The 22379-nt window shown below is 39.1% G+C and overlaps 3 protein-coding genes across 8 annotated transcripts; 1 reads left to right on the top strand and 2 right to left on the bottom strand.

Annotated features, from left to right (window-relative positions):
- Nucleotides 1-166: 166 nt before the first annotated feature.
- Nucleotides 167-6489, bottom strand: LOC115024932 (transcription factor E2F4-like). Of its 6 annotated transcripts, none has more exons than XM_029456863.1 (10): nt 6367-6489; nt 4464-4635; nt 3139-3248; nt 2873-3028; nt 2648-2691; nt 1663-1727; nt 1256-1562; nt 654-701; nt 493-537; nt 167-399 (listed from the first exon to the last, which is right to left on the bottom strand). In XM_029456863.1, exons 2-10 carry the CDS (start codon nt 4632-4634, stop codon nt 284-286), a joined length of 1062 nt encoding a protein of 353 aa, XP_029312723.1. In that variant the 5' UTR covers nt 4635; nt 6367-6489; the 3' UTR covers nt 167-283. The 6 variants fall into 6 exon arrangements, with proteins under 6 accessions (XP_029312723.1, XP_029312698.1, XP_029312691.1 ...); XM_029456838.1 differs by having other exon boundaries at nt 4464-4638; nt 6259-6391; XM_029456831.1 differs by having other exon boundaries at nt 6259-6381.
- Nucleotides 6490-6538: 49 nt separating this feature from the next.
- si:ch211-122f10.4 (Cathepsin A-like protein) lies at nt 6539-12364 on the top strand. Its single transcript, XM_029456798.1, is given in 13 exon segments — nt 6539-6741; nt 6863-6974; nt 7614-7742; nt 7744-7752; nt 7835-7969; nt 7971-7994; nt 8502-8593; nt 9176-9260; nt 9354-9506; nt 9593-9735; nt 10601-10763; nt 11130-11219; nt 11337-12364. Coding segments are annotated over 13 exon segments (1389 nt in total). The 5' UTR covers nt 6539-6571; the 3' UTR covers nt 11421-12364.
- Nucleotides 12303-22078, bottom strand: slc38a7 (solute carrier family 38 member 7). The gene is made up of 12 exons (XM_029456815.1): nt 21958-22078; nt 19153-19592; nt 18746-18799; nt 17560-17704; nt 16507-16651; nt 16300-16398; nt 16075-16132; nt 15842-15956; nt 15463-15610; nt 14829-15028; nt 14675-14726; nt 12303-14135 (listed from the first exon to the last, which is right to left on the bottom strand). The coding sequence occupies exons 2-12, from the start codon at nt 19405-19407 to the stop codon at nt 14033-14035; spliced, it is 1374 nt and encodes a 457-aa protein (XP_029312675.1). The 5' UTR covers nt 19408-19592; nt 21958-22078; the 3' UTR covers nt 12303-14032.
- Between the last annotated feature and the right edge of the window lie 301 nt (nt 22079-22379).

The raw sequence follows: 22379 nt of genomic DNA, 5'->3' as shown, positions 1-22379 counted from the left end.
ACTCTTGGGATGGTCGTGACTGAAATATCTCAGAAAGTACTGGAGTGATTCTATGAAATGTTGTGCAGACCTTCGTGATCCACAGATGAATCCTATTTTTGTTTTCATAAACATTATATTACATAAGGTGTTTCTAATACAGTATATGAAAGAGATGGACACATTATTCAAAAGCATTCATTTATTACTTGTTATAATCAAATAACTATTTAAAAAAACAGACAATTATGTACATTTCTGAAGTCAAATGTTTACTTTGAGTCCTTAACACAGGAGTTCATGGTCAAACATTAAGCATAGGGACATCAAAGAGATCACAGAGGCCTTCACTCTCATCCAGATTGTAGGCATATTCATTTTCAGATGGGGGTGGAGATAGACGGACGAGCGGAGAAAAAACTGAAATGTAATTAATACAAATTTACAACAAATACCAATATATGATAGATATAAATATAATATATATGAAGTCAGAAAATAAAGTGCACTTACCTTCTGAGGCCATAAGCTCTTTGATCAGATCTGTATTCATTACTTCTACAAAATGAGGGAAGACATACTTAGTTCATGCATCCCTAGAGTCAAATAAACATAATTATTTATGTTAATTAAATCCCTTATGTCAGAGACACAAAATGCAAAAAGGGCGATACCTTTGGTTGGGTTTAGTAGGTCCCGCAGCTCTTTCGATAAATCTCGAACTGGAAAACATCAATATAAAAGCCCTCAGCACTGAATGAAACATGCATGAGCCATGAAAACATTATTGTGCAACCAATAGTCAAGCACGCAGAGAAAGACACCACAGAACCAGCAACCTCTTTAATATATAACTGATAAATTGTTTGCATTGGTCAGTGACAGAAGACCTTTGTTGCCACCTTATCTCTTCAGTTCCGATAAGGAAAACGATGCTAAAAGCCAGCAGTTGGTCCAGTATTGACCTGATAATTGATATATAAATAAATAAAAGCTTTTACGTTTGCATCAAATCCAAGATGATATAGTTTTAGGTTTCCATTTCTACAAATACAAAACTTCAGAAATTGAGCTGCTCTTTTTTAAATCATATTAAAGTGAATATCTTTGGGTTTTGGACCAAATAAACAAGACATTTAAAAGACATCACCTTGGGCTTTGAGAAACTGGGCTGTACATTTTTCAATATTTTATAGACTAAATAAAGCAGATTAATCAATAATAAAAATAAACGTTAGTTGCAGCCCTCGTAATTGTACAAACTAAAAAAACTCACGTGAATCAGATGAATCAATTCTGTTCGGCTCTGCTTTTAAACATAACAATGACTGCAGGTGCCGCATGTCCTCTATGGCCGTCCTTCTAGACTTGGTATTAGCTGACGCCTGACACGCTGCGATGCTGCTTTCTGTATCATCTGAAGTGGACATGGCTGATTTGGCGTTCCGTAAAAGTTCTTCAGATGGTGGGACTGGCAGTACGACAGGAACAGAACTGACAGAGAGTTTGTTAAGAAGTACGACATCTATCGGCCCATTGACGCTTTTCAGATGGATCTGGTACTTTGCTGGGCTGTTCTGGACCTGAAAGAAGATGTATGCACATACTAAAATCATCCCATCTGAATTTAAGAAATAAAAAAAGAGAAGAAACTCCAGGAGGTTCCAGTTGTGCAGGACTTACAGCTTTGGGAATGGGAACATCTAGCTGTGTGCCACGTGGCGCTCGTACTGCCAAGAGAGTACGGCCTAAAGAAAGAAGAGAGTTAAAATCCTATCAAATTACAGTCATTTAGTCTGGTCTTTGTACATTAAAAGTAAAAACAAGTGTATGATTCTTTTTGCCTCTACACTGAACAAACTGCAACAATTTCAGTTGTGATGACGCAACATGAACTTATGCAGCAGTGTTTGCGCAGCCGTTTTTACATCATTACAACTAGGGAAATACACCGAATCGCCAAAACATCAGCCGTCTCTGACGACTCTACATCTTGCTTGTTCGGAGATTAAAATTCTCCTGGAACATATTTCTCGATACTGCAGAGAAATGACTGAGGAATAGTAGTTTTTACCCTGGATAGGGGTGAGCGATATGGCCAACATCCTCTATCACGATATATGTAATTTTATATCACGATACAGTAATTGTTTGTAAATTCAATTAAGAAATCATTTAAAAAGGACCATTCCGTACATCATCACATTTGATTCGACTCGACGTTTTGAGTGAAAAAATAAAACATTATCGCTGTTGACGACAGGATGTCCCGTGATGTGCTAGTGAAGATTCTCCCTGACCAATCAGTGATCTGCAGCAATTTAAAAATCGCCATTTAGTATTGGCTCAACTCGCTTGGAACCTCGGCTGAGGTGGTACTAAAAATAATACTACCAGGTCCTATCCCTAGTGGAAAACCAATAAAGAGCGAGTCGAGTCGTCTCATACAATGGAAACGCGGTATTACATTGTTTTTTAATCTTGAATATCCCGAGAGTTCCTACAGACACTACTCAACAGCAGCAGAGATGAGAGAGGAAGAAATGTGCAGCGGAGATATTTTTAAAGAAGCCAGGCAAGGATGTGTATATTACTCTCACTGCCTCTTCACTTGCTGTATCAAAAATATGCTGACACAAAAATGTACACAAGAGTTACTGTAACTTACCAGTGAAGCAGTTGCAGATATCCTCATGATTTACATAGGTCAGAGTTGATTTGAGTCAAGGTTCAACTTAGAATACCACATTAAATACATTTAAATCTGCTCAAAATGCTGTCAGACATCTCATTTTAAATTTTATATTGAACTTTTAAAGTAAGAAAAGTGAAGCATTTCCAACAAACACATATATTCCTGCACTCCGCCATTTCTTTGTAAATAAAAGGATATTCGCTGCAGTCTTCTCTTGTGTTCCTGGTGCTCTGTTCGACCCAGAATTTCTGCTGGTCCAACATACATTCCTTCTGCTCCAAATCCTCCAGCTCAGACTTCAACTCTATCAGTCTGTTGCCTAACACGTGTGCAGTTTCTCCCGGCATTGCACCCCTTATTTAGAAAATAGCATAAGTAATATGTTGCAACATATATTGCACACCACTCTTGACAAAAACCCAAACCCAAAAAGCATGCACACAAGTAAGGGGTTAAAGACTTACTTCCACTTTACAACACTCTTGGAGATTTTCACAATCAGACCAACACCCTCTAGCACATTCGTGATATCGTAGATTCGCCTTTTCTGTCCGACAGCCAAGACTTTGACAGCCTGAGAGAACATTAAAAAAGCCCATTGAGCCGCCTCATTCTCATCCATTGAGAATTTTTGTTTCACAAATGTATACACAGTCTAATATCTGGGTGTCTTAGCCGACTGCACTGAAACATTCAAAGGCATGCACTTCAAGTCCAAAACCTGATCTAAAAAAAAACTAACTAAATAAGCACCAACTGTAGCACTCAACATCTGGTTGGGTTTGGTTAAAACAAACTCTGGACGTCCGTTTGCACGGTTTGTGCGGCTTGTTTGGACTGGTGTGAAAACTGACCAAGTGACCAAACAACCGAACCGAGAACACAGTATTTTATGAGAGCAGACATGTGCTTTTAGCATGATTTCCAAGCTATACTCCTATCTGTATAAGGCCACGTATATAATCATATTCATCGGGTACAACAAGCAGTGCCCCAGGAAACGGCGAGTTCTGGGTGAGGGGTGCTGTAGGACTGAGCCACGAGACACCTTAACCCTGAGCCTCACGGGCGGCACACTACAACAGAGAAAATGTGTCCGCCGAGTGCCAGTCAGCTGTGGGTTTATCCAACTCCACGAGCTTTGTCAATTAAAAAGTTTGACATTGATCCCACAGTAATGAGCCCTGAATTGTTGTTGTTGTTGTTGTTGTTGTTGTTGTTGTTGTTGTTGTTATTGTTATTATTACTACTACTACTACTGTCTTTACTTGTTATTATTCATAACATGCAGTCAATTTGCAGTTTTGCAGAGAGCATAAATATACACATCAGAAGTATTTAAGTGCTGCATAAAGTTCTGTCAATCACAGAATGTGTTTTCCCAACGTGGGTCCTGATGATGCAAGATGACAATCAGCAAAACTGTTCAATCTACGAGTTACCCGTTGGTTCCCTTAGTTGTTTGTTTAGGAGGGATGCACTTTTGAGATAATACAATTGATAACCAACAGAATTAGTGTGATGTCCGTATCAAATAAACAAAAATAAACATTTGGTTACAGTAGACAGAAACAGAGATATTAATAGATACACATTTCTGACAAAGCATCCCAAAATAATAAAACAAAAATACCGCATTTCTCAGTGCATATTGTGATCACTGACAAACATGGGAATAACATTAAAAATGTTAAGTGTTCTGTACATATGACCAACTGAACTGTAATTGAATTCATTGTCCAAATATGATGAAATATCATGACTGTGTGTACTGTCTCAGCTCACTTACATGTCTGAGGTCCAGCTCCCCGCTTTCAGCTTCTTGTAACAACCTGACAAACCTCGTGGTGAGCATATGAAGACTCCTCAGACTCCTCTGGAATTTGGGGTTCTGGTCTGGTGTGGCAGTCTCTCTATCTGAACCATGGTCTGGATTAAGTGGGCAACCCTCAGGATCCATTCTGCTGGCACGGGGGAGGAAAACAAAATCATCCCGGGAGCCCGCTTCACACAACCGGAAAGACTTTTTAGATTGAAATATAAATAAACTGTTGTCGGGGTTTAATATAGATTTAACATTTATTGGCAAAAGCAACACTTTAAGGACGAAAAGGGCTTGACAATGTTTTCCCCTCACTTTCACGACGGCTCATTCCTCTGGCGCATTTATTATGAAAGGTTTGTACCGGAAACACTAAATTACGTTTTGTGTACTTTTACCTAAAAGTGTTTCATTTACTGTATAACTTTGTTGATCAAATGAGCGCTAATACATGCATACAAAAAGACTGCCTAGTGTCTTCATGGTCTCGGTGCCAGGCGTGAACATTACAAGAATGAAACCGTTTTTACCTGGATCGATCGGGATCAACGGTTCACGGTTGCTGCCGAAGATACTTAGCTAACGTTAGTCCGGACGACGACAACCGATAGTATTTTAACTTGAAATACAAGTTATGGCGGGCAGGCACATTTATCCATAGTTCAAATCCAAGCTAAATCCAATGTTGATGCCAATTCCCAACTTTACTGTGAGTCCATCCCCCAGTCTCACTGTTTTTAATGCATCCTTGAGTTAGGCGCGTGTTTCTTTCCGGTGTAGATACCTGGCCGGCCTTCACAATAAGAGTCCAAACGTTCGACCGACCACAATAAAACCTCTCTGACTAAAATTATACAAACGTCTTTTTTATATAATATGTATTCAATGTATATCAAGCTTTAAATAATGAGGCTTATGTTTTTCTTAATTTATGTTGCTTATTTTACGTTTACTTTTTGATTCTATTTGTGCACCCTTTGCATATTATATATATATATATATATATATATATATATATATATATATATATATATATATATATATATATATATATATATATATATATATATATATATATATATAAATGTAAACTTTAAATAGCCTTTGTGTATAATGTACTATACTGTACAAATAAACATGCCTTGATTTTAACAGTCACCTGAAACATTAAGTATTTTTTGATAACAGTAGGCCTACTGGTTTTCACAAAATGTCATGCCTACTTGATAAAATCCTTTTTCACAGAGCACATGGTGATATGTCACAGAAGTAAAATCATTAGGTGCAAAAAAAGGAAATTAACAATGACTGAATTTCATTTAGCTGCTTCAGTTTCCTGTTTTTGTGCTTAACATCCATGCTTTTCTGATTTCAAATGAACATTTCTAACCCAATTGTGCCCATAAGTGAAATTTTGAATTTCCTTTGGATGAAGTGATCTCTGGGCTTGCCTAAGCATAAATCTGTAAAAAAAAATCGGTCAAACCATTCGGTCACATAGGACTGCTGCTTTTTCTATACAATTCTTTATATTTTAGGAAAAAACAGTAGGCTAGTCCAAAGACTAAAGATAATATCATAAAATAAATCCCATAACCTTTAGGCTTTATCTCATAAACTACAAGGAGCACAATCAAGTACTTATGATCTCAAGTTGAATATGAAAGATATGCACAGATATGCAGTGTTGAAATAAACACAATGTCGTTCCCATTTGATTAAAGTGTGATTTTTCATATGATCAAAAAAGTTAGATACTTGCCCAAAGCATGTCCGTACCAGATTCCAATACCTTGTATAGTCTGTGGGCACACATGGGTTAACAACACACAGATGAGATAACTCAACAAACCTGCTTAATAAAACACACCTGCTTCTGTTTTGTTGTATGTTGTTGAGTACTTCCGTGTAGAGTCAGGCGCAGGTCACGTGGCCCACTGCAGCAGCAGTCATATGACATTCGGGCTCGGCTTGTTCTCGCGGAGCAGCCGTTGAGGGAAGTCACAGCTACAAAGAAAATCTTCTTTGTTGTGTAATTTAGGGTTATTTTTGTAGGAAGTAAGTAGAGTTCAGGGATGTTCGCCGGTGGTTTGTTGGTGTGTTTGCTGGCCGTGTTTCAGCTCGGCTCGCGGGCTCAGTATGCTCCTGATGAGGTGACCCAGCTGCCGGGTATGAAGTTCAAACCCAACTATCGACAGTGGTCGGGACACCTCCAGGCACGGCCAGGGAAGTTTCTCCACTATTGGTAAGAAACAATAACCATCTGGCTTTCCGAAGCTTCTCAATCCGCCTCACGTTGTGCAATGTGTAGGGGTGTGTGTGACCTTTCAGTGTGTTGTATTGAAGCCCGTCCTGGTCTCCTGCAGGTTTGTGACTTCTCAGAGGGACCCAGTCAAAGACCCTCTGGTGCTCTGGCTGAATGGAGGCCCAGGCTGCAGCTCACTGGATGGTTTCCTGTCAGAAAATGGACCCTTTCATGTGAGCATGCTAAATATGTCCCTGTGCACTGGATATAATAGTAATGGAAATCTAGTTGACTTTTTGTGTACAAAAGGCAGACATTACATCCAGACAGGACATGTTAAACACTTTTTACACTAGATCTACAGTAAAAAAAGGAGCACCAGTTATTCAATGTTGAGGTCCGAATCAAGGTTAAATAGATGCAATGTGCTGAGGTAGCAAGCTGGCTTTGAAATAAATTGTCTGTCCTTACTGATTTAAGATATGTTATGGCCACAGGGGCAAGCTATGTTCTGAAGAGGTTTTACTTTGCACAAAAGGAATCTGTACCTTTTTGCCCTGAGGGCAGTAGCTGAAAGAAGGGCTGGGCGATATGAAGGAAATTAAATAACTCTATCGATATTGCACGGTTGACACAAAATAATTACACAATGAGATGTTTAATAAATCAGTAATGTGGAAATAATGACACGATAGAACAATCTTTACGACCAGGGGAAAAAAACGATAATTACGATATTAAGTCTTGTATTACGATATCATAGACTTATTGCCCAGCCCTTGCTGAACGTGTTAATTTAAGGGATGGCTGTATTTATCTAAGCGTTTGGCACTTAAGCAAAGTGACTAATAAGCATTGTCTTTCCTTTTCAGGTCACTGATAACGGCGTCACACTGTATGAGAACGCGTTCAGCTGGAACAAGATTGCCAACATGCTGTATCTAGAATCTCCTGTAGGAGTGGGATATTCCTACTCTGATGACAAAAAGTACGCCACCGACTGATGACCAGGTGAGTTCAGTGACTGCTCACTTTGAAAAGTAAAGAGAATTGTTTAGAGACAGCCTTTATTTTTCATATGTTCTTCTCTTAGGTTGCTGAGGATAGTTACAAAGCCCTGCAGAGTTTCTTTTCCAAGTTCCCACATTTCACTCAAAATGAGTTCTTCATCTTTGGGGAAAGTTATGGTGGCGTTTATGCACCAACCCTCAGCCTGCGCGTGGCTACCTGGAGTTGCCAAAATCAACCTTAAGGTGAGATGTTTCATACAAACCAGTGGTGGAAAGTACCTAAGTATAATTATTTAAGTATAATTATTTAAGTAAATACAATTTTGAGTATTTCAATGTTCTGCAACTTTACTCCATTACAGCTCTCTGATAACAGTTACTTTCTAGATTCACAATCATATGAAACAAATACAATATTTATTATTATAAGATGAGACTATTGAAATTCAAATGAGTTTCACTTTTGTTTTTCTTGTTTCTCTTTACCAGCTGCAGCATTAAAGTAGTGTACACTTAATGCATCACTTATTATAACCCAGTGATATAATGTATGTGATTTCTGATATGGGCCATAACAAGTTTTTCTTTTGGTACTTAAAGTTTATTTTGATACTCATATTTCTGTACTTCTGAGTATTACTTACACCAATGATGCAAACGTCTCTTAAGCCTCAGTTGCTCAGCAGCACCATCTGAATGTGTTCAGTATCTGTACTGTAGACATGTATTTGAATATATTTTTGTTTTCAGGGATTTTCAGCGGGGAATGGTCTCAGCAGCTTTGCGCTCAATGACCAAAGTTTGATCTACTTCGGTTACTACCACGGCCTCTTTGGAGAAGAGTAAGTGGCACTTTGCTGTAGAGGAAGCTTGTTTGCTTTGAGGGAATATGTTCAAAAACAAATGCCATCAGATATTAGTTTGTTCCTCCTGGTTAAGTCTAGATTTGCTGAGATCCTGCATGTAAAAACAACAACAACAAAAACCGGGATTATTATGAAGCAATTGTAGCATAGCACCATCTCCTGGAATGTCCAGTGTTACATTTCTGTGCTTCAGTTTCACGAGAGGGATTATATTATAGCAGAAATGGAATTAACATTTTATTTAAACTTTAGTTTTTTAACCTAGCAATATATTAGATATTAGATGTCGTTTTCTATTTAGTTTACAATAATACCTTGGTGTATGTAAAAGTAAAGCGTTTGATTTGTATCTGAGTATTTCAATGTTCACTTCAGAGTTCACTCTTGTGGTTTTAATTCAGCCAGAAAATGTAATGAAATCTATCTCTCTATCCATCTATCCATCTATCTATCTATCTATCTATCTATCGCCTCATGCTACTGTTTGACTACGAGCCAAGAAGTTGTACATTACTGGTATGTGGGTCATGTCATTGTAAAACTATGTTTTATGTGCAGTTTGTGGCGTGATCTGAACATAAACTGCTGTGACAAGGGAAACTGTAACTTCTACAACTCCAGTTCAGAGACCTGCAGCACGCTGGTATGTGTGAACTATTTTTACACAACAGCTGGTCATTTCTGGTGCTACCAGATGACTTTCATATTTTTAATTGGTCCATGTCTCCCCCTTCAGGTGAAAGTGGCCTTTAGCATAGTGTATGGTAGTGGACTTAATGAGTATAGCCTTTACTTGGATTGTGAGGGTGGCAGGAGATCCCACGGAGGCTACGAGATGACCATGAGTCAGCTGTTTAAGAACTACAGGAAACGCCCACACACCCTCAAAGTGAGTGCTGCTCGCCCGTGTCCCCGTTATTCAATTTCTCAATGATGTCTTGTAACAGTAATTAATAATCTTTTATTGTTTTTAAGTTTTCAGATGGCGTGCCTTCCGTGTCTCTGGGTGCAGTCCCTCCCTGCATCAACAGTACGGCTCAGATTAACTGGCTGAACAGAGGCGATGTGAGGAAAGCTTTACACGTGCCAGATACACTACCACCCTGGGACCTCTGCAGGTATGTCGGCTAAATAATGAATGGGTTGTCGCCTTAATCTTATTAGTAATGTTTCAAAATGTCACTAATAAAATTTAAAGGGAGCTTTTATTACAGTGTGGGTATTTGTTGAAAGTGTTCCCTGTGATGTTTATCTTCATTTATCAATCTATAAACTGACCATCTCACCCTTTTTTTAAAGTCTCAAGAATGTGACGTTCAGACATAAATTAAAAAATGGTTAATTTGCCCCTCTAAGCAGTTGTTAGAAGTGCATCTTACTCGCAGTAAATCAATTATATGCAGCAATTTTATTAAATCTTACTCGCAGTAAATCTATTATATGCAGCAATTTTATTAAATCTTACTCGCAGTAAATCAATTATATGCAGCAATTTTATTAAATTACAAAGTGTAACGAGGCTCTGTGGCTATACTAAGGCACAGTAGTGCTATGAGCTAAAAGCTAACATCAGCATGCTAACCTGCTGATTTAAAAAAATATAATAATCTCCTTATTTTAATACAATACATTTAAAAAACAAAGTGTAACTGACGCTGATGGGAATGTTGTGTTTTGCAGATATTTTGGTCCTAAACCAAATTATGACCTCATGAGATTTTATGGCAAACAATAGACTGCACACTTTCTGCTCCCACAATATTTTTTTAAACAGTTTGTGGATTCTCCAAATGTTTTGCCTCAAACTGCCGTTTTCAAAACATTGCAGTGTTAAACAAGTACACGAGCACAATTGCTGTTTAGAAACCTGTCATTTAAATCAGCCCTTTTTCTAACTTGAGGCATTCCTCCTCTTTTTGCTTAGAGTTACGAGGTCAGGGACATGCCCACCGTGATCGTAACGGGCTCTTTTCTTTATTGCAGTGACTCCGTCGGAGAGCACTACACCTACCTGTACCCAACAGTGAAGGAAGTGTATATGAAGCTGCTCTCTCTGGGTCTGCGGGCGCTCGTTTACAACGGAGACACGGACATGGCCTGCAACTTCCTGGGAGACCAGTGGTTTGTCGAAGACCTCGGCCTGAAGGTAGGAACTCTAATTTTAAGAGATTATAAAGGAGTTCCCCACAAACTCATGTTTTAAACGGACTATGGTCGTCTGCCCTCCAACAGACAGCAGTTTTTATTTGTATAAATCAGTATATTCTGTAGCTAAACTAAAATCAGTGTGTGGCTAACTGAGATCTAAATCCAGAGGCTGTAATGGGATGCGTTTAATTGTCATGACTGTTTTTTTCAATGCGTTTTGTACCTGAGAGTTTCATACGCGTGTTCAACCCGTGTGCACATTTCTTGAACAGAACTGCCTGAAGATGCAACATGAATTTGTATAAACTGACAAAGTTGTAATCGTATAACCAGATACACTTCTTAATACTGATAATATTCTCAGGAAACCACGAAGTACCAGACGTGGATTCATGATGAACAGATTGCTGGTTTCTATCAACAGTATGGAAACATCACTTTCCTGACGGTCAAGGTAACCACCAGTGTGTTTTTAGTGTGCCAGACTCATAGCTGTCCTGCTTCACATTGGGGGGGGGGGGGGGGAAACGGTTACATTATAAGTGAAATGCTGCTGTCCTCTGTGTTTCAGGGTGCAGGTCACATGGTTCCTCAGTGGGCTCCAGGTCCAGCTTTCCACATGTTCCAGTCCTTCATAACAAATGGCTCCTACTGAGCCATGATGGAGATATGTAATATACCTGCACTCATCACTTGTTGGATGCTACATTTTGTTCTCAGGGAAGATTTTGAAGGGAAAATGACTTTTAGGGCACTTATTCTTATCATCTATATTGTTTATTGAGCTCCTGCAGTGAAGTGTGTTGAGTATTTGGAGAGGGACAATATTTGTTGTTGGCTTTGCATCATATTAGATTTGAGGTGGGGTGGGGGGGGCAGCTTTGAGGATATTTCATCTATATTGGGTTTATAGTGAATCGAAACCCTTTTTTTAGACTCATGTTTATAAAGGGACAACAAATAATTGGACACTTAAATATGAATTGAATCAAATCACATGTAACATTATCAGCCAACTTTACTTCATGCTCATTTGGGGAATGTGTGCCTTGTGTTATTTATTTTTTAAATGTGGTTTTCGGTTGGTAAAAAGCGCCTGTGCAGTCGCACTTATCTGACATACTTGGCCTGTTAATGACATCCTGTCGAGCCTTTAACTCCCTGGTGGCCTTGTCTTGAATGGTCGTACGGCGTTGTCTTTTAAGATGAGGAACTACTTGTACATGTTACAAGTCTGCTCTTTGACCTTGGTTCCATGTCTAATAATAAAAAAGCCAAAACAAATTGTCCATGTCCAAATATTAAGACGGCACTTTACATGATCAAATGAAGCTATTGTCTGTGGAATTGATGCAAAGCTGAATCTGTGGGTTTTTTATTTTTTAATTGCTATTTTCTGGAAAAGTGTGCAAGTAATGAAAAGGCATTATTCTGAATTTAAAAAGCATTGCTCAAACTGTCTCGAACTTCACTTGTTTCTTCATTAAATGTTTTAAACTGCCAGTGACTTAAGAATTATCAGATGTATTCACATGCCTTGATTTTAGTCAATTTATTGGAATATCACAGGTATTTCTATTAAACCATCCATGAACTTGTTTCAAATGTTTGTAAATCAACTTTCTGTAAGACAACGGGGACACATGATTTCTCATTAACAAATGTCTTGAACAAAAGTGCATCCTTAGCCTGAAAACAGTAGATCAGTAATGGAAGTCATAAATTCACCTGACATTCACTCAAGAAACTTGTCTACAGCACCTAAAGAGTGAGAACTTTTGACACATCGTTCAACACCAAACCATAAAAACAATTTGTATGTGATTAAATTATTTCAAGACATTAGTTTTTCTACTGGTCAGACGGCATTAGTGTTTGGACTGTAGCTGCTTCCTTTAAAGTATTATGTATTTAGACGACAATGTGATAATGCAATTGCTGTGCTGGGGGGAAATATCCCGTTTAACTTTTTTTTTTTTATTGCTGGGTATCACATGAATTATTAAATGCTTAACATACCCAAGATTATTAGCTGGGTATTAAATCCACTCAATTTGAACATTTTCCAGATTTGTCATTTGCAGCTTGGGTGAAAAACTAATTTCTTGAACAAGTTTTCAATGCAACACAATTATCTAAATTGTTATGAATCTTTAATAACAGTAAAATGGTTTCTTCTCATTCTTGAGCTGATTCAAGTAAATACGTTGCGCAATCAAGCTGTCTAGCCTGAGTCCAACTATTTTCTGTAAATGATGTACAAACTGAATTCTGTGTAAGTTACATCCAATATTTGCATACATTCATAAAGACGGTGCACTTTGTAAAGCCACTCTGTGGGGAACCAGCACTTATGAAGAGTGGGTGTTCATATCCTAATGGGGAGGACATCCTGCACACTGCTGCGGGCAGCTAACGGTTTGCATATTAAAGTACTCTTCTTAAAGGCCTGCAGGCTTACATGAACATTTTGTAATTTCACCTCAAAGCGAATTAGAAAATCATAGTATTTCTAAAATATAAGAAAACTAAACCTCAACTAATTCTTCCTTAATTTATTTTAAAATGTAATACCATTGGTTTCCTTTGCCCAAATAGTTGAAAACCTCACTTTCAACTCATTTAGAGGTACTGATTGGAAATAAATGAAAAGACCTGAACTGTCCCGTCCCTGCAGTTATCACTCATTAATGTTTGTTTTCTAGTGTGAGCCAACGCATCACTCGAAGCCTTTATTGGAGAAGAGACTCAATTTTCTTTTTTTTAATTGTGGACCAGCAGCAGCAACATAAAGTCTAGACCTGGATTAGTGCGGGAAACCACAGCATGTCAATTTCAATAAGAAACATTTACTTTGACATGCAAGTTAAAATGCATAAATTGGTACAATTTCATTATTAAAATCAATTTGATTGTAAGACCTTTCTGTACAAAGTCCTTCAGCTCTTGTAAACAGGACCAGGACGGTGTCGCCCGTACAGGGTGCCACCAAACCGTCACATACGATTTTCAACCATCATAAAAACATGCAATTTAAACTATACATAAAATAAAAAGTGTCTGTTGTCATTTGGCATTGCGAGGCGTCTCTGACTGTCCTGATTGAGTAAAGTTCTGTGGAGCTTTAACTCGGGATGGAGCAGGAAGGTGAGAGAATTCTTTTTAAATGAGTCACGAGATGTTTCTCCATCGTAGTGCAGAAATAGCAGCACAGGACCCCCCCCCCCCCCCCCCCAAACACAGCTGCCTCCGATAAGACGGCTCCTCTTAGCTGACGACGTCTTGATAGATGGAGTTGGTCGTGGTGAGGCCAAAGATGAACATCCCAATTGTAACCATGACAACACCGAAGACCACCAATCCATGCCAGCTGTAACAGAGACCAACATTAGGGAGAAGTCCTTAGAGGAGATCAGTTCACTTAAATCTAGTGGTGGAGGAAGTATTCAGATCCTTTACTGAAGATGACAGAACTTATTATTTCAACGTTTTGTTTTTGAGATTTTGGCACCATTTTTATTAACTACATTTTAGTCTCCTCTTTTTTTGTCTACAATGTTGATGTATTTAATAACGTCAGTGCCGTCTCATCATTGTGTCTAAGTCATGGGGAAAAAAAGTCACTGCAACATAAACTGTGTATATTGTGGAAACTTGTTTCAATGCTTTTTCTGGACCCTAATGGTCAGAGTGTGATAATGCTTCTTTAATCCCTGTGATTAACTTCATCCTAACTATACAGTAGCAGCACTCGCAGACCAACTCCAGTTAAACAAGCATGAAACTCCCCACACTGACGCCCCTCGTGGGGTTTGATCCAGGGACCTTGTTGCTGTGCTGCACAGTATCATTTAAAATCAATTGAATTCCAAAGAAATTAAAAGACGTCAAGAAAAATCAGCATCTCACCTTGTAGTTCGGCTGTCTGTCTCGGACAGCTTTGCTTGCATCAAACACAAACCTGTTAAGTGAACGAGACATTGGACAGACATTTCAATGTGACATCAAACAAATAAATAAATAAATAAAATCACACAGAAATCTGAAACCTTGGAAGTGTTACCTGGGAAGACAAAGATAAAGCAGGCTGCCAATCCTCCGATCAGCGAGATCACCCGACCAATATCAGGGATGAAGAGGGCGAGGACGAGGGTGACAACAAACCACACCAGCGTCTGCACGATCCTCCTCCTCTGCTCACGACGCACACACACCTCCACCTGCTCGCCTTGGAAACGCAGCCAAAGTCCTTCTATAACTGCCCTGGAAGGACATGATTATGATTCAGACGATTCATACACTTTATTTTATTTTTTTCACAAGCTACACAGCAGAATATAAACTTTTGTAGTTGTATTTAAGTAGACATTTGAATGCAGGATCTTTACATTACATCACAGTTCATTTAGCTGACGCTTTTGTCCAAAGCGACGTACAATAAGTGCAAACAATCATGAGAATACAACTCCGAACAGCAAGTACAATTAGCTTAATGTACTTGTAACTGAGTATTTCTACACTATTGTATTAGTACTTTTACTTAAGTAAAATATCTGCTTACTTCTTTCACATCTGGTTACACATCACTGCACTATAGGTAGAACTATTTAATATAATTAAAATATTAAAACTCTTTATTACAATCTCAACACCCGTGACTGAGACACAGCGTGCTGGATATTTCCACTGGATCTTACCTGCCACAGAAGTGTAAAATGGGGTACGAGGTGATGACACAGATGACGATAAAAGCTCTCGCGATGGCCACAGCAATATCATCAGAAGGGTAGGACATCAACACATCCTGACTGACGTTGGAGCCAAACGTCAGGAAGCCACAGACACCTGAGAAAACACAGCAAGCATTTATTAAGTATTGGCTTGAACCGACGTTTAAACACATGAAGGCCCGTTACACGTTGGAGCGGCTTTTTATCTGACCCACGTGACGAAGAACACAAAGCGGACAAATGATAAGGAGCCCGTTATAAAAGTGTGATCTTTCATTGTATTAGATGGTTTATCATGAGGTTATTAGGCACATTATTGAGTAACAAGTGCAAACATTGAGAATACCTGTTCCTGTGTATACGAACAGGCAGATTATCATGCTGAAAGTGACCACAACTCCCCACGGTTTGATCTCCTTCCTGCTCATGCTGTTGAACACCGGCACACAGCTGACGTGGCACTGTGGAGAGAGATCAGGAGGAAGAAGATGAGACAAAAACAATTCATCAATATCAAACTCCGTTCAAAAGACAGGCATATCGTTTTATGATCTTAAATGATACCAAATGAAGAGATACCTGGAAACCGAAGCATATGGTGGGCATTGCATTGAAGACTGCAGTCCAGGAAGTAGCACTGTAACAAACACAACGATTTAGCAACTCAAGCAAAGCATGACGACGAGGATGCAGATTTTTCTGAATGGAGTAGGTGACGGTGATAAAATCATTTGTAAAACGCCTTTAAAAATCAGTTAGCAGCATAAAGTAAGGGCAGCGTCATGAAGTGTGCGCAGAGCTCACCTGGTGGGAATGTAGCCTGGAGTCATATCTTTATCCGGCCAGATGTACTTTATGATGACTACGATGGTCACATACCAGGTTCCCATCACACTCAGTGCACTACGATGAAGAACGACAACTCAGACATGATTATCATGCAAAGTGAACGCTAAGAAAAACTATTTTAATCCTTGGTGGGAAAACAAGATGAGTGACAAAGTTTTGTACCTGGCATATTTCTGAAAGCCAATCTCTTTGGGGATGGAGAGAGGAAGAATAATCAGGACTGCAGTTACCGAGATGGTAAATTTGCGGTCAGTGTACCAGTAGCCACTGACGGTACCATCTTTGTCATGAGCCACTGCCGCCACCACTGCAACACAAAACAGGAATTAAAAAAATGATCTTGAGAAGGACAGGCAGGCAGTATAACGTGCGCTGGATTACAATGCATGCCCACTGAACGCAATCAGACTGGTGGCTAAATCCACTCCCATTCATTGCGCACAGGAAGCGACTGATTCTCTTCACAGAGCATGCTGGGACACATTTCAGACGGTGCTCACATCAAGACAGCAAATCAAGCTGCAGCGCCGGCGACTTTCTGAAGAGTTCTGTGTACAACCCGTGTGTACAATGGTGGAACCAGGGCTGCCACCATTGAGCAAGGTACTTAACGCCAAGAGACTGTCCCTGTAGTTAGTTCATTGTATGTTGCTCTGGGTAAGAGCGTCTGCTAAATGACCTGTAATGTAATGTAATCATATTGTTCAGCTAAATTCAGATCAGGAGTAGTTTTGTACTGTTGCTTTTTCAGTAAATAAAACACCCTTGTGTGGAGCTGGCGACCGTCAGGGCAGGGGGGACATTTAGCAAAGTAGATAATTAGTCACAACAACTCCATTAATGCATTTCAAAAGGAGGTGGAAGGTCATAGTTTCTTTTCCAGAAACAAGCAGGAGAAGAATTTCTACACTGTCAGCGTCTCAGTACAAGGAAGTGTAAGAGTGGGTCACATGCTCTTTGCCTGCATCAATGATGGTAAAGCTCCACACTACTACTGCTGCTGCTGCTGCTGCTGCTGGACATCTTTCTTTGTTCAAACACATGGATCATGTCTACATGTGGGACAAAGGCCATGCAACTGTAGGTGACAGCACAATACGCAATGAAATGTGTACAAAGATTACAAGGTTAAAAGATCAAAGAGTGTCGAAGTCTGATAAAATGAGACAGAAACGGGGCAACAGCGATCGCCTTTATCAGTGTGAATATACTTACAGCGATCCAGCTGGTCTCCAATGACGATAAAGAAAGCAATACAAGTCCCAAAGGTGTAGACGGCAATGGCTACTTCACATAGGATTCCTGTGACTTTCCCACAAGTAGCTCGGACAACCTCCTGATAGGTGCTTTCATTACTGACCTGAAGAAACCAGACAGATAATGAAAAAGTGAACTCAGTGGATTCGGCAGTAAATGTATTGGCCATTTAGTCACCGTCTAATATTTTTTGATCAGACGATGGCGCATTAACAGACTGAAGTTATCCAGTTGAATTAGGGTAAACAGGGATGCACCTGCTGCTGAGACAAATATATTTTTGGCAACCTGTGGCTTTTTATGCAATGCTGAGTCAAGAAAACAATCTTCAGCAACGTTAAAACACAACCAGCATCAAACAAATTCTGATATTATGTCAATAATTCATGTGCCCACAGTGTGTAAAAACCCAAAAACAATATTCTCCCGATAGGGCTCGTGTGGTTTAAGATTTGACAAGCTCTTCTCTTAATGCCGTTGTAACACAGCATGAGTGGAGTTTAAAGCAACAGTCCAAATAAGACATCAGTTAAAGTGCCAACTATAAAAAAGGAAAACATTTACTGGTGCATTTGTTTTATGGCAATTTCCTTTCATCTGATATTTCCAGCAGGTAAATTCTCCACAGGTAATCCTGAAGCAGGAGCCTCCCCGCTGACTGTAACGATCTTACGTTTAAGGCATTGTTATAAAGAAAGTTATGGTTTTAGGCTGCTGACTACAGTCACTCTTTCCTTCATGTAGTCAGCGATTCTCATGGTACCACGTGCTTTAAGACAAAGTTCATCCTGCAGCTGAATGTGGCAGACTAATGCATTTTAAAGCAATATTCTGCAGAAGTTTTTGCATTTAACTGACTGAAACTTGGCTGGACTTTTTCTCCATTGTGTTTTAACACGTAAGCACGAGTCTGAGCCAGCAGGAAGTGAAAGTCTGAGATGTTGACCAGTGCACTTCATTTGAAATCAGGAATACAACCACAGAACAAAGTTATTACACAAGGCTACTGAAGGGGAAAAAATACTCATGTGAAAGAAAATGTAGACGTATTAAGAATGCCGCAGAACATGTTGGAGAAAATGAAAGAAACGAGTGGAACAGTGAGAGATGGAAATAAATCTGGCGGTCCTGAATTGACACATACCTGCGAGCAGTATCCCAGGATCACCAATCCACTGATTATAAAGATCAGCATAAACTGAAACAAAGAAACAGGAAGGAACACGTTATAGTTCCCAATAATACCGTCTATAGGCAGTTTTGCGTTGGTCACACAAACACAGAAAATACATTCAGCTCTAACATTTGGTGCAGAGTAGTGTTTGTGTTCCTGCACTAGAGCTGCTACGACCAGTCGACTAATCGATTAGTTCATAGGTCTTCAGAGGGTCCGTGTTTGATAATGTTTTGAACATGAATACATAATTTGTCATCGCTTTAGACATTTTACAAACTAAATACTGAATAGAATTATAGGTTGCCTTCATGCAGTGGGGAAAGGGCGTGTAGAAAGGGAACACAGTATTATGCACCTCACTGGGATCTCCTCACCATTTGAAGCGCAAGTCCTGCAGTCACTCCTCCTGCCATATTGAAGGCTGCAGGGAAATTGAGTAAACCTGCTCCCAGTGCTGCGTTCACTACGATGAAGACCGCTGCCCAAGACGACACGCCTCCGCTCCCCCTGCTGTCCATCTCAGGATGCCGGACAGAATCCACGCTGGGGCTCTGCAAGAGCCAGGCCCTTTCTCCAGAGTCATTACTGCCAACGCCACCCCAGTCATCAACGTCTGTGTTAATCGCCATGAGTTAACGGGCTGTAGCTTGGCCTGCCAAGCCTTACACTCCCCAAAAAATGTGTCCCCACCTCTCTGGATCCACGTGGAGGAAATGCTGATCAGAAATGTCCAGTTTCTTAAGTTCCACTGGAGTCAGGAGGCAGCTGATGTTTTCTCAAAGTTATCACCAGTATCAGTATGATGGTCAGTAATCTGTAATGAAATTGCGTTTAAATTCAGAGATACTCGCATTGGTAAATAAAAAATAATAAAAGAAAAAGGATAGGACAAAGTCAATAGGAGAGGCACTTTTACCGCAAAGTATGAAAAGCAACATCCAGTCATAAAAAACACGTCTGTTTATTAGTCTGTCATCCCACCCAGAACATATAATATGCAATGCAGCCAATACATTCAATACAAGCAGGATTATCTTAATACTGGGATGATGTTGTCAAACAATATTTCTGCTGAAGCCAAAAAGCAGTGTTTCACAACTTTTGAGTCTGAGAAGGTTTTTTTGCACGAGCCAAAATCCATGCGATCTCAAAAGATGCCTCAGATAATCGTTCAGCTGTATTAGTTGACCTGTGTATGAGAGAAGAAGAAAGCTGCTCTATTTTATTTTTACTAATGTCTCTTCCAGGTGCGTACATTTCGTTGAATTTTGGATGCGTCGTTTGGAAACGCGGCTCCAGATGACTTCTCTTGAAACCAGAGCAGTCTGTTTGCACATTAAGCACGAAGGGTTCAACTCGTGGAGGACAAATATAAACTCCTCTGTCCACTTGTCTTGAAATTTCCTTTACTCGTCTTGTATGCTTCGTACCTTTCGGGAGCAGCTGTTGTCTGTCCACAAACCACATCTCCAGCATCTTACTCTCGATTTGCGGTTGTTGGATGAGCCAAAGACAAATCTTAATGTTCCTCGTTTGTCACGCTTTGTTTCTGTCCAACTGGTGTGCAACTATTTTTTAATAAGAAATCGATCATTTTACGTCTGTAGAAACACGCGCTAACTAGCATGTAATGGTGAAACGAGTCAACCTGAGCCAAGCTAACGCAGGTATGAAGTGCCAGGTTGGTCGTAGTATCCTCCAATTTAAATGTTCAAAATTAGCGATATAAATGATTTTTTAGCAAATGTCGATATTCATAAGCATGCATATGTTAACATATTTTTAATGAGCTTAAGTTTATTTATTTATATACTAGCCCACCATGTATCTACCCGTCCAAGAGCACATTCACCATGTAGTGCTGATAGACCGCCAGAACTGGCAACTCTGCAGTGAGTCAGTTTAAATATCTTGTTTCTGTCTATATTTGCATCTTTTATCAATTATTATTATTATCAATTATTTATATTATTTATAGGCTAATAGAGCAGACACTGTGTTTTAATGGGTTATATGTAATAGCCCTGCTTGTTTTTATGAAATATCTGTATGGACTCCATAATCATATCCATCACCTCTTTATTTAGCCTCCTGCCAGCGAGCCACCAATTAAACACTGATGTGCATAATCAGGACAGGAGCATGGGGGTGACCTGATGCAGAACATTACCAATTTAATCGTGTGATGAATGCATACCTTCAGACAAACAAGAGCGTGACTCTTTACTTATTACTTAGTGTTTATTATTCATCAATACTGATATTACGCATGTTTGTTAAAGTCTAGAATTTAACAAAAGTGGAAGAGCTTCTCATAAAAATAAAACTAGGTCAAGTTAATTTTTGTTTTGAAGACCATTAAACATATCTCATTCCACTGTATTCAGAGATGGAAAGTAATATTTAATCAAGTACTGTACCTTTACTTGTCTTGTTTTTGTGCACCATTATTTAATAATTTTAGTAGGTTATCTGAGGATTCAGATTAATAATAATAATAATAATAATAATAATAATAATAATAATAATAATAATAAATATAGATCTATTCACAAGCTACCCAGCAACATATAACGTCATTAAAATGAGCTCCACCTTTAGCAGCTGCAACATTAAAGTTATATGGAGATCTGAATACTTCTTCCACATCTGACTGGATTTAGTGACATATCCTTCAAAATGACCATAGACATAAACTTCAAACAATAAATAATTTTGACCGATACTGAATGAATGAACATGAACTCACTGATGCACTAAAACAATGTCTACACAAGCAGCAGGATAAGTGGTAACACTGAGGTTACTGGGAAAAGGGAGGCTGCTGCTGAGATCTAGCTGACCTCGATTTAATTAACTACTTTCTTAGCTATACTTTCAGCAGCCTACATGAGATACTGATTAAACACCACACCTTTTACTGTGATTAGATTACTGTTTTTCTTTTCATTAACGTAACAATAACATCTGTCAACGCAGTCAACACCTTTGTTACTCGTGTCCTACAATAGCTAGCTAGTAAACGATATACCTAGCTGAATACAAAATACAAATTGAAGCTAGTTTTTCACCAAACAGTTCAACATATATAAAGATCTCTACATCAAATATATTCACTGTCATTTCTTCGCTGTTTATTGAAGTGTAGAAGACAACAAGCTGATAATGAGGAATACTACCTTCAGCGTCAAACAGCCTCAAAGTGACTGAGCGTCTGACTGTTTGGCAGCAGCACGTGACACTTCGTCATGTGACTGGACATCTCGGTCGTGTAGTTTAGAGTTGTGGGTATTGTAGTTCTCTTTCTTTATACGAATCCTCCTCAATTAAAGGTCTAATTCCTTATTTATTTTATGGATGAACATTTGAAAATATATGGATATGAAATCTCATGTGGGGTTTTAGCATTTAATACAATTAGTTTAACGTCTGGTAAACAATAACCCTATCGGGGGTCAAGGCTAGATTACTAACAGCGCCAGGGCCCCAGATATTCATTATGTTTTACTTTTAATTTTCTTTAACCATTGAAGCCGAGTTGTACTCAAACCCACTCAAACTAAATTGTTGGGGTTTTTTTTTAGATGCCCTGTGAATTAAC

This window comes from Cottoperca gobio, chromosome 3 (assembly GCF_900634415.1).
Source record: "Cottoperca gobio chromosome 3, fCotGob3.1, whole genome shotgun sequence".
NCBI lineage: Eukaryota > Metazoa > Chordata > Actinopteri > Perciformes > Bovichtidae > Cottoperca > Cottoperca gobio.
This window is presented reverse-complemented; position numbering and strand designations above follow the sequence as displayed.